Raw genomic sequence first — 12,500 nt, 5'->3', positions numbered from 1 at the left:
CAGAGGACAATACCACTTATTCTTTGATTTCTTGCTGCTTTTTTCAAGAACTTGCTTGATGCACTTACTGTAATGGGAAAAAATGTCAAATTTCCATAAAGCAATTTTATTGTCTCAAGATTTAATGACAATGCAGGGGAAAGAAATGCAAACTACACTGTACAGAAATTGAAACTCTTCAAAAGTTCTGCTGAGCAATGTACTATGATAAATATTATGTCGTAATTAATTCACTTGCTATACATGCATATACTACTGTCATAGAAATTAGATGGTGTGTATACTTTTAGAAATTTTATGTAGCCTGGACTAAACAAATGCATAAAATACAATTCCTTGAAATGTCTTTATTTACAGGTTACTTACTTAAGAAACACTGTTGGGAAAAAGGAATTGCTTCTATAACAAGACAAATATTTTGAAGACATAATTTTTGTTTTTTGTTTTGTGTTGATTCAGGGATCACACCCAGATTGGAGAATAACTTAATAAAAAACAAGAAAAATGACTGTGATGAGATCAAATTTATTAGTTTTATTTTAAAAACTTAAGCTGATATATCATAACTTTAAGTCCAAACCGGGAGACAATGCTGTAAAACTCTGTTTACACCTCCTTTATAAGGAAATTACGGAGTTAATCAAATTATAAATCAAATTAAGCTACAGGTTTCGCCAATTGCTACGATAAGGCCACGAAACTTACCCACAAAACTGATGATTACACTTAGTCGAGTGAGGATCCTTTAACAGCTCAAGACTAAAACAAAGAGCGAAGATTAAAACCACACACAAACACTGGTTCATTCGTTGCTTGAGGACTTTGACCGATGAAGTGCGTTTCCAGCATCTAAACAGTATTTTCATCATCTTACCATATAGAGCATTCAAGACTCTTTTGCATTTGCTGAAGGGCTTCCAACACATCTTGAACCTTCACTGGCATAATTTGTACCTTGTTTTTCATAAGAACAGCAAGAAAACAACCGAAAGCTTTAGACAAAGAGGAAAGTAATATTCGAGACACAGCGCGCCATTTTGAACTTACCGCCAAAAATGATATGAAATATGAAATATCGATATGTTTATTTCCATAGAATATCGATTTGAGGCGAGAAATATTTGTAATCTCAATACCTCGTAAAAATGATTTGCAGGAGACGGCTTACTCTTTGGCACCTATGAGGTACGTATTTCATCGGTTTATTTGGAGCTTGCGCTTTCCGGGAAACGACAAAATCTGTAAAATCGGAAAGTAGTATCGCTGTGGTATCGATGAAGATGGACAAATCGTTAACGCGATTTGTTAGCGCAGGTTTAGTAGTCCGCATGCGGTAGACGATTTGTGCGCTGACCACATTATATCATTACATACATATTTTGTACAGTGTTTCCAGTAGTGATACAAAATACACGTGACAGAAGGCGAACGTAAAAAACTTCGCACGTAGACTCGCTTTGAAAAGGAGGCAGACATGAACATCAGAAAATACTTGTACTGCTTGCCTCACTAGTGCCATCATGTAAACATTTATCGTATCGAAATTATGTCGATCGTTACAATAGATTTCGGCGATCTTGAATTCTTTGAAAAATGTGGCGGGGGAGCGTTTGGTTCTGTTTATAGAGCAAGGTGGAGATCGCAAGACAAAGAAGTTGCGGTGAAGAAATTACTGAGCCTAGGAGACGAGGCAAGTTGAATTGAATTAATCATGAATTGAAGGGTTACAGTTCATACTTGTATATAAACATGTGCGATCAACACACTGTCACCATATGCATCGTTACACGATTCTTCTCTCCAGAAAGCTACAACGGTTTTCCCTTGTGAAACTTTAGAGGCTACTATATCCCGGAATTTAAATTTGGGACTTCAAGGGTCAATCCGCATCTAGTGGCGAAAAATCAGAGTAGTGTTGATCCTATATACCGTCACTATCAATCAGTCACAATAGTTATTTACGTATCTAGGCGTTCTAGCGTCTTGTGGCGCTAATTCGGGAAATGTTCAGGCCATGGGAACTCCGTGCCCTGCTCTTATCTATAGTGAGGCCCTGACAGTGTAAATTCCGACAAATAACAAATTGGCCCAAAAAGTAGCGACCGGACATAAAATGATATTCTGACAAAAGACATCCCTGCCCAGCAAAATTCCAACAGTGACGTCAAGGCCGAGAATGAGCCGATTAAACCCACACACGAGTGATTTTAAAATTCAGACAAGCGACACGGGAGGCCCCCTTCCCCCCCCCCCCCCCCCCCCCCCCCCCGTCAGGGCCTCAATAGTGTGTGGGATCTTTAAGCTTAATTAAATGAGTAAAAAGGGGGGAGCTGCAGGGAATAATTATTCGCATGCCCAGGAGAGGGGCATGGGCAACTGAGGGTAATGATGATTACTCCTTCCCCCACCCCTGCAAGGCTTGTGAAACTAGAGAAGAGGCGACGAAATTTAATAAGTTTAAACGGAGAAATCCTCGAGAGAAGACAAGGAAGGAGAAGAAGAGAAATTTTCAATGAAAATCAATGTTAACCTGAGAGAAATAGAGCGAGAGACAAAACACTTATTTACAACCGTTAGCTTTCAGGTAATGTTTTCCTTCTTAATATATGCCTCGCTGCCTCACATATTCTGCAACATATTCTAAAAACACGACGAAGGCCTGAAAACGTTTGCATTTTCACGTTAATGAGTCCCTGAGGGTCAGTGACATAAAAAGGGGAGAGCCGCAGGAAATATAGTTTATGCATTCCTAGGAGAGGGGCATGAGCAACTGAGGGTAATGATGATTATGTTACTCCTCCCCCCACTCCTGCAACGCTTGTGAAACTAGAGAAGGAGGAACACAGCTTCTCCTTTTATCTATTTATTTTTTAATTCAATCATAACTATTATGATAATAACGTCCCACAGAGTTTGAACTATTAAGGCATAATTATGCGTTACACGGTTTTAAAAACAGTCTCTGCAGCTTTTATCCTGTTACAAAAAAGAGTGATAAATGCAGTGTATAGAAGCTTACATGTACTTGTCAACAAGTTATTCTCTTATTTATCCATACCTACGGCTGTATTCTTTGTGCATGGGATAATACTTATGGTGCCCCTCTTTCTCTATCCTGCAAACAGAGTCTCTTTCAATCTTCCTAGATAAGTCAGGGAAGAGGAGAGAAGACTCTGCCGGCCGCCTCTCCAGTATTTGTACTAATAAAGCCTTCTTTTCTACCATGTAGATGTATATAAACAATTATTGTCCATAATAATAAAAAGAAAATGACATGTTAATTAGCTCGAGATACATGTATGAATTTTATGCTGTCGTGGCAAGGACAAAAATATTTAATCTCAGGGGTGAGATATAATTATTCTTGCCACTCAACCAGAAAATTCATATCTTCTTGCCACAGTACTCTGTAATAGTGTATCCTCTATTTACAGTGTTACTATCTTACATTCATCTTACAGGCCAGTGTATTGAGTGTGCTAAGTCACAAGCACATAATTAAGTTTTTTGGTGCCGTGAACTCCAAGCCAAACTTCTGCCTTGTAACAGGTAAGTGTTGAAGTTGTGCACCATCCCTGCACCCCACTTCAATAATTGAACTGGTTTGAAAGAAATAAACCGGTTTGAGAAAATTTAAACCAAAAATCAAATTAAACCACAACATATATATATTGTGGAAATGTTTACCGAAATTGTCCAAGTATTGATGTTTGTAATTATTGGTGACTTAAGTAACGCTTTTTAAGTGCCTTTCTCTTGCCGTGCCATGTATTTTTTTTTTCGATGTAACAAAGACATTCAACTGATCGTGCAGTATCCCACTTTCTGTGATTCAGCTGCTGTCATTCCTCACACCGTCACTAAAATTTCAATCATTGCTCCCAATGTATACTTTGAGACGCACTGTAAACTTTACTAGACTTAAATGGTCAATATTCTTAATATATAAATGCTTGGCTGCACTTTTCAACTTTTCGCAAGAGGTCTCTCAGAGTGAAATTGATACACCTGCATGATGTCAGCTAAATCGTACTGTGCCAGGATGATGAACTAACTTTTTATCTAAACGGTGTAAACCATTTCAAAACCAAAGGTAAATAATACTACATGACTCATTATGTCGCAATTTCACCATAACCTAGTCTTTTCCAATAGAGCTTGCGAGCTATTATTCCGGTCACTTTTAAATATAGTCTTTGGTGCAAGCAAATGAAAACTATTCGCAAAGAGTGTGATTTTTGGCTATGCCCACATAGCCAGACTCCGTGGTGCCAAGCGTGTCTGTTTCTTATGTAAGGGAGGGAATGTAATTTTTTACTGATCCCATAAACTGGTTATCTAATTCTTTATATAACAGAAAGTGTGTGACATTTTGATTTCTGTTATTGTTCCAACTACCATGGAGATTCTTTTACAAATATTCAACATTTAAAACCCATTCCGGCAAACTGAAGTTGCATGCTTTTTAGCAGAGAAACGGAATAAGAAACGCTTGTCTTATTGTGCATCGATTTGGAAGGGTGTCAGGTAATGTTCAAAGTTTTAGTATCTACAATATTTTTCTTGTTATTTCATTTTCTTTTGTTTTCCCGAAACTACAATATAAAACAGAAAAGTAAACAATATTTTCATGGTGACTGTGACCTTTTTTATAGCGTGAAAGGGACATTTCGCTCACATTCCATTTTTTTTACAAGTTCACGGCCAGGACGGTGAAAATAGCCATAACGTGAAATTTGGATAAGCCCCCTTCTTGCATAAGGGGGCTTAAAAATATTAATGGTTGATCAGACTCTGATCCTTCCCAAGCTTGTACCTGATACTCTCCTTGGTGAGAGCGATCATCACGACAACAAACACCAGGAGAGACAAGGTGCCCCCCCCCCCCCACCTTTCTGGAATATTCCACATTTGATCCCCACTGTACCCAACACTTCCCCATTTGATGTCAACACAATCAATCATAAACGTATACCACACAACAACCCTTCACATTGTCAGCTGCCTTCACTGTATCCAACATTTCAACAATCCAGGTACCATATCGTAGACCTTCCCATAATCTCTGCACACCATTGCCAAACACCTTTCCTTCACTCAAGTCTCCCTTAACTCTACCTTAATTGTCTTGTCTAATTATGACTTTTCAATCACACACAACTGCTACAGTATTTTAAATATTTAATGTAGCTTAATAATAATAGTACATGTATGTCCATTGTACATGTACATGTATTTCTGTTCCCTGAAGCAAATGAATGTTTGATTCACATATCCTGAGGCGTCTTATAATAAGAGGCAAGTTCTAGATCTGAAGCAACATGTCCATAAGCCATTGTGTTAAAGGGGCTGAAATTTTGTTGAGAGACCCCTTTTCTTCCTTTGTACATTGTATAATTTTTTATTATTAATTTTTTTTCCATGGAAACAAATAATTATTAATTTATTATATAATACGGTACCTACATTTTTTATCCCACTTGGGCTTCCAGTAGCTCATTAAGGGAATGCATGCTGGCACATTTTTGTGTCTGGAACATTAAAACAGACTTAATTGAATGTGTGGCTTTTAAATGAACTGAACATAATTATTAATAAATTATGCTTTTTTTCAGAATATGCTGCTCAAGGATGTTTGTTTGATTATTTGGCAAAAAACAAGCTTAATTTTGACCAGATTCTTAAATGGTCTACAGACGTAGCACTTGGTAAGCACAAATTACATTTAAAAAAAGAATTGTGGTGTTAAAAATTAAAATTAAAGTAATTGGCTGGTGTTTTGAATCATACACCGTGACAGTCATGTTTGCTCTGAAAGTAGCTGCAAAAGTACCATTTACAGCGTAATAACACTGCTTTTGAACAGTGGTGAGAGATTCCAATGAAGACTAAAGCAATGACAGAAGTACTATACAGTACATGTACATGTATATTGGCCACTCCTGTAGTGTCAGTTAGGACGTTTTTGACATCATTAATTAATGCATACACTGTAGGGGATCACTTAAAAAATACTTGTCTTTGAATGCATATATTCCACCTTTTTATTGCTACATTTAGAAAGTGATTAGCAGGGTAAGGTGAAACTCTTGCAAAATTGTCAAAAAATGTCTGTTACAGATTAATAACATTGTATATATCTTGAAGTTCACAACAGTCACGCATCACCTGTCTGGAGCCCATGCTTCCAAGGGCAAGTGCCCAGTTGCAATTGGGCACTTGTGTGGTAAAATAAAGTAGGGTCATATAAGACAGACAAAGTTGTTGAAACTGGTTGGAGGTACAATTGTACATCAAAGCCTTTCTTAACTTGATGAAAAAGAAAGGACTCTGCAGAAATCGTGTAACCTCTTTGTTGAGTATGCACAAGCCATTGCTTGGAGGCATTTTCAAACTCAGGCCAAGTCTCGATCGCACTCCTAGACGCCATTTTGATTTTTGTACCGAAGGCTTGATTTTGACCTTTGCCTTGTCAAAAATACATTAACATATATGATGTGTGCGCTGCCTAAACCGGTTTGATCAGTCTGAGAGTGATTGGTCCCAGAAACTTGGGCTGTGGCAACTTAAAAGACTTGACACAATTTTCAGTTTTAGAGAGGCTCTGCCAGCAGGGTGGAGGTACATTGTACCTGTACCTTATTAAGCAATTGACTCCTGAAAGTTTGACTTAAGGGGCAGGGTGGCTCTTGTAACTAGAGTAACAGAAAAACAAAGGTTGCTAAGGAAGCTCTTTCACAGTGTAGTCAAGCTAGAGTCCCACAAAAGGTTGCAGGGGTGGTTCTTTGAAGTACATTGTAAGCTTTTTCAGTGGAAATCTGACATCACTTCAATCAAAAGGTGCATGCGCAACTATTCCCAGTTCACTGTCCTGCATTTCAGTGAATTAACAATTATTCACCGAAGGTGAAGTGATTATCGGTGACTGTTCGTCGAGGTGAATATTCACCGATGAGCCTGAGGTGAATAGTTGTTTTAGTATAAATACACAGGTGATAATTTGAAAAAAAGATAAGAAAAAACATTTCAACGCGAAATCATCTTCACTTACAGTGGCAAAACGACTGCTGGCAGCCATTTTGTCCGTCAAGGTGATTATTGGCTGATAATCCGAGATAGAAAGCCAATGAGAGCACGTGATTTTGTATAATCACCTGTGTATTTATACTAAAACAGATTAATATGTAAAAACTCGTACATGTAGGAAACAAAATAATTAAAGGAAGAGGCGGTTTTTTGACCTGATGGGAACCGTCCCATCCTTTTTTTTGAAAAGTGTATCAAAGGAGGGCCAGTAATGATGCCTTAAGTTTTTTGTACTGTACTGTACTGTACTGTACTGTACTGTTAGAAGGTTGTACAGGTGTAACAAGTCAAAGAGCTCAACCAGTATTCCTCCATCACATGGTGACAATTACCAGCTGCTATAATTTTACATTTTTCATTGCAGTACACAGACAACTGTAGTTTGAGACCATTTTATTTTTTCTTTTCATTTTTGTGTTAAAGCTATTAATTATCTACATAATGAAGCTCCAGTCAAGGTTATCCACAGAGACTTGAAGTCAAAAAATGGTAAGTTTGTGATTGACTTGGTCCTCTGAGATTTTTTTGTAGTACACGTATTAAAGGAGTCAATCAAATCCAATAAAGTGAGCAATGAGTTCTGTTTAGTTACATGTAGCTACTCTGTACTGTGTTGGTTGTCAATGTCTGCAGTTCATTGCATTTGGTTTAACTGGTTTGTTCTTTTGTTTCCATTACATTTACAGTGGTAATTTGTTCAAACTTGTGCATAAAAGTAAGTAAAAACAATTAAATTTCAGTAACATTCTGGGCCCAGTTGTTCGAAAGCCGAGTGAATAACTTAATCCAGGATTGGCGTAAACTTTTGTTTCATGTTTTCTACTTTTTGGTGAAAGTTTCTTTTGCTTATTTTTGTTTTTCAAGATTGACTTCTTCTAATGTAAATCCGAATATCACCGTTGAACAGCATTTGGGAGTTGAGAAATGAACTTCTTGGTTAATTTTTAATCTGGGAGAAGCGTTAATCAGCTTTTGAACAACCAGGTCCTGTACATGTAGTTCTGATCTGATCTGACTATTATCTCTGTTGAAACTTTGGAGGAGATCAAGAAATGAGGCCCTCTCTCACCTGAAGCTTGATTTCTGAGAATAAACCAGGTCATGCCACAAGCCTTTCTTGCCAGAAATGTAAATAATCGCATGGTAACCGTAACTACCTGTGGGAGGTGCGGTGGCCTCATGTTTAGTGCGCTCGACTCCGGGCCCTGGCCGGGGACATTGTGTTGTGTTCTTAGGCAAGACACTTTACTCTCATGGTGCCTCTCTCCACCCAGGTGTATAAATAATATTGGTACTGGCAAATTTACATGTAATGCTGGGGGTAGCCCTGGGTTGGACTAGCATCCAATCCATGGGGGAGTAGAAATACTCCTTGTTGTTTCATGCTACAGAAACTGGGATAAGCTCTGGCCTAATGGGCCACTTGGCTCGTAAGCAGACTTTTCCTACATGTACCTACGTGTATAATACATGTAATAAAATTTGTTTATACTTTACATGTATGCGTAGAATTTCATACCCAGTGCTAATGGCACTAGGACCTGTATATAATGTAGTACAAAATTAATCTATGCATTGGTACTGTTGGTAGTAAAGTGATATAGTAAGTTTTATTATTTTATTATGTATAAAAAAATTATATCGTTGAGCAATAATATTAAACTACAGTACGTGTACATGTAACAAACTTTAAGAGTTTTTCTCCCAGTCTCTACTTTGTGCCTTAACCCATTGACTCCCAGGGGTTTCCCATTGACAAGTAAAATTGTCTGGCATTAGACAGAGTAAGATGTAGTACTACATGTATACTGTAAGTCTGGCTGGTTCAGGCTGGTTTGGGAGTCAAAGGATTAAAAATTAGTCAAACCTGTAAAGTTTTGTGAACATGTCCCCATTAACCCTTTGACGTCCAAACCGGCCTAAACCGGCCAGACTTAGTACTACATCTTACTCTGTCTATAAACGCCAGATGACTTTACTCGTCAATGGGGAACCCCTGGGAGTCAATGGGTTAATTAATTTTCAGTGCGAACATGAATTGTGTCAAATAAATTTAATTTAAAACCAATCGATCATCAATGTCGAAATTATTGGTTTAGGTACATCATCATCGTTATGAGTATTACCGGTAATAGTGATGATTATGATTATTGAAGAAATTATTGTTATTGATAACGTTTATGATGATGATGATGATTGAACATGTAACTGCAGTTATCCTCATCATCATCTAACAGTTTCCATAATCCTTGAATTACACATAATTTTGTTTTAGATTTGCGATTTTGGTACATCAAGATTCCACACCAACACAACTAAGATGTCGATGGTAGGAACATATCCATGGATGGCACCTGAGGTATGCTCACAGCTAGATCTGATGACTTTCCATTAATTATTATGAACATTAATTTTTTCTAGTTGTTAATAATTTATTAACTTAAAGGTGAAATAATCCTCTGGTCAGCAACTACTGTGGTGCAGAGTGGATTCCGAAGGGAATGTTTACCTGAAATCTCTACAAGTTTTCACTGTAATCAGGGCTTGAGGACTAACTTTTTAGCTCACTAGCCTAGTGGCTAGTAGCAGGTCTGATTTCACTAGCCATCATTCAAATTAGACTCGTGTAATGGTGTTCTCACAGGGCTGCCCGATAAAGAGATAAACAAAATAACAGCGCATGCAAAATGCTGCAGCCAGGCTTGTAGCAGGTGCAAAGAAACAGGAGCACATCACACCTGCACTACAAATGCTTCACTGGCTGCCAATCACAGGCCTTCTGATATTACGCGATGGTGCGATTTCGCACAATCGACCTCAAATCGCATCCGATCGCACAATTCACGAAAAATCGCATAATTCACAAAAGGACGCACAAAATTCATAAAATGAAACATAAATCAAGACGTTTTTTAGAAATTCCTGCATAAATACGCCATTTTTAAGATGATTTATCTTGGAAAAAGGCTAAAAAAACCTTTGTCACCTTCGATTTCGTAAACATTCGAAGTTCAAGGCTTTATTTTTCATGTCGGGGACCTGGTACGAGTCTCCTTCTATTGGTGCAACACAAACACGCCCTTATATACACACCACTGAAATGACACAGTTGCCTTCTCTTATAGAAGAGATTTGTGAAAAATAAGCGAAGTTGTAAGTTTTTCGGCAAAATGTACTTTCTTTCGTTGAAAACTGATAAAAACTTACTCATGGATAAGTTTGTTGTGAAAACGCTTCCCACATTTCGCCCGATCTGACAGCTCACAATCGAGCAAGAAAGTACCTCACAGGTACGCTCCACGTGGACGATGGACTGATGTTTTTCTCGTCGTGCAATATTAGGGCCTTTTATCCGAGAGAAAATAAGCCGCGGCTTACTCTGGCCACGGTGTACAAAATACGCAAAAGGAACTATTTATACGAATATATATTCCCAGGTCAATATAAGCCGCGGCTTGAAAAAGACGTGAACGTAGATCAGATTTTGTACCATTTATATGGGGTGAACATTCGAGTCTTCTGTAAGCCGCGGCCAGCTGAGGAAGCCGCGGCTTATTTTCTCTCGTATAAATGGGGGTATGGCCCTATTGTGATTGACCATCTTCGGAAGTTCGCGGTTGACGAGCACCTTGATCATTCATTTGGCATGTTAGCTGTGTCCTTTCAACTTTTCAACTTTTATTTATCCCAACTAATGTCGATCGAGATACATATTTACTGTTCCTTTGTGTTCAAAATGTCTTTAGGGCAGCAAAAAAGTGTTTTTCTTAACCTGAAACCGTATAAAACAAGCTTAAAATTGCTGAGAAAAAAATCGCATAATTTACATTATTTATCGCATAATTGGCCTTTCTAATCGCACAATCTGCCCTGAAAAAATCGCATAATTTGCATTTTTTAATCGCACCCTATCAGAAGGCCTGCAATCAGAGCCCAAATTGATTTTAAAATTCCACTTAGTACATATAAAGCATTAAATAATCAGGCTCCAGACTAATTATTACAGTATCTGAAATTTTAACAAAATACAAACCAACGCGCAAACTTTGTTCCGCTGATAAGAACTTGCTAATTGTACCTAGAACTAACTCTAAACATTATGGTGATAGGGCCTTTAGTGTAGCAGCCCATAGACTCTGGAATGCCTTGCAACTAAATATTCAGAACTCAGTTAACTCTTTTAAAGCTTCTCTTAAAACTTATCTTTTCCATACAGTAAATATTTTGATAAATTTGTAATACCCTGTTTTTAATTTTTTTTTTGTATTTCTTTATTTTAACATTTAAATGAGTATCATTATGATTATTTTTTACTTCTGTAAAGCATTGAAACTTGTAAAATGCTATATAAATTATTATAATTATCATTATTATTATTATTATTATTATTATTATTATTATTATTATTACAACATGCACAGTTTCACTCATTCATTGTGACTGTTAATTTTAAAGGAGCTCAGACATTTCTTGTTACATTATCTAAAAATTATCATAAAAAAATTTCCAAGTTTGTTCACTTTCCTTTTCAAAAAATAACCCCTTTCTATTTATTCTTGAGACAGAGGTGCAAATAATTATGCTGGCATGTACATGTATCCCTTCCGGTATTTTGCTCGCAACGGCAAAGGTTTTATTTTATTTTATTTTTGTATTTTAATGATATTTATTGATTTCCAGTTTTACATACAATTTTACTACACACTACTCTCACTTACTACCCTACTACACTCACTTACACATACACACCTATTCATCATCTTTTTAACATTGTAAACAGTTTTTTCTCCCATATAGTTACGTACAGCAGTGGTACCATTGCACATTATTGTACTTTGTATTTGCTCCATTTTATATTGTGAGCTGACATTTTATTATTAGATTTGGCTATAATTGTTTCAAGTTGATAAATCATTTTAATTTTGGAGTCTAACACTCTAATTGAAGGTAAAGAACTTTTTTGTCTACAATAATATAAGTACTGTTTGGCAACTAATATAACGGCAAAGGTTTTATGGCCTTGAGGCAATTAATGTTATTGCTCGCGAGTAAACGACACAGAACACAACATGTGGGCCAAGTTATAATTAGGCAGGGAATATGCTGGCAAGGCTCGGATGAAACCACCAACTGGAGAGACCGGATAAGGGGCCTCGGCACATGTCACTTCACCGAGGGGTGCCTCATGCCTGTGCTGCAAGGCAGGCATGGTGGCTGGCATAATGTCCTGGGGCCAAGTTGACCCAGTTCAGCAGTAGAACAACATGCCCCCTCCCTGACGGGGCTTCAGCACAGGGCTGAAGGGGTGCTGCAGGCAGCAATTCCCTGCCCCTAATTTATTACACGCCTTCTACAGATTAACTTTGTAAGAATTTACTGCAAGAGATAGATGCAAAGACCAGAGTACGGAAAAA

At 37.5% G+C, this 12,500-nt stretch overlaps 2 protein-coding genes across 5 annotated transcripts in view; one reads left to right on the top strand and one right to left on the bottom strand.

The window, feature by feature from the left end:
* LOC138012693 (breast cancer type 1 susceptibility protein homolog) overlaps positions 1-1,327 on the bottom strand; it is a 28,441-nt gene extending 27,114 nt beyond the window's left edge. Inside the window, exons 1-4 of one of the 3 annotated variants that reach the window (XM_068859546.1) lie at positions 1,137-1,327; positions 875-954; positions 706-759; positions 1-67 (exon numbers count right to left, since the gene is read on the bottom strand). The exon at positions 1-67 is cut by the window's left edge and continues 23 nt beyond it. In XM_068859546.1, coding sequence (XP_068715647.1) covers positions 1-67; positions 706-759; positions 875-945 — 192 coding nt within the window. In that variant the 5' untranslated portion in view covers positions 946-954; positions 1,137-1,327. The other 2 variants (XM_068859545.1, XM_068859544.1) reach the window with 2 other exon arrangements.
* Positions 1,328-1,406: 79 nt separating this feature from the next.
* Positions 1,407-12,500, top strand: part of LOC138012694 (mitogen-activated protein kinase kinase kinase 20-like) — a 39,115-nt gene continuing 28,021 nt past the window's right edge. Inside the window, exons 1-6 of one of the 2 annotated variants that reach the window (XM_068859547.1) lie at positions 1,407-1,690; positions 3,462-3,549; positions 5,616-5,708; positions 7,510-7,575; positions 7,773-7,801; positions 9,362-9,445. In XM_068859547.1, coding sequence (XP_068715648.1) covers positions 1,547-1,690; positions 3,462-3,549; positions 5,616-5,708; positions 7,510-7,575; positions 7,773-7,801; positions 9,362-9,445 — 504 coding nt within the window. In that variant the 5' untranslated portion in view covers positions 1,407-1,546. Of the gene's footprint in view, positions 1,691-3,461; positions 3,550-5,615; positions 5,709-7,509; positions 7,576-7,772; positions 7,802-8,996; positions 9,215-9,361; positions 9,446-12,500 lie in introns of those variants that run through there. The other variant, XM_068859548.1, reaches the window with a different exon arrangement.

This window comes from Montipora foliosa, chromosome 8, assembly GCF_036669935.1.
Source record: "Montipora foliosa isolate CH-2021 chromosome 8, ASM3666993v2, whole genome shotgun sequence".
NCBI lineage: Eukaryota > Metazoa > Cnidaria > Anthozoa > Scleractinia > Acroporidae > Montipora > Montipora foliosa.
Note: the sequence above shows the minus strand (reverse complement) of the source record. Positions and strands in the feature narration are given on the sequence as shown.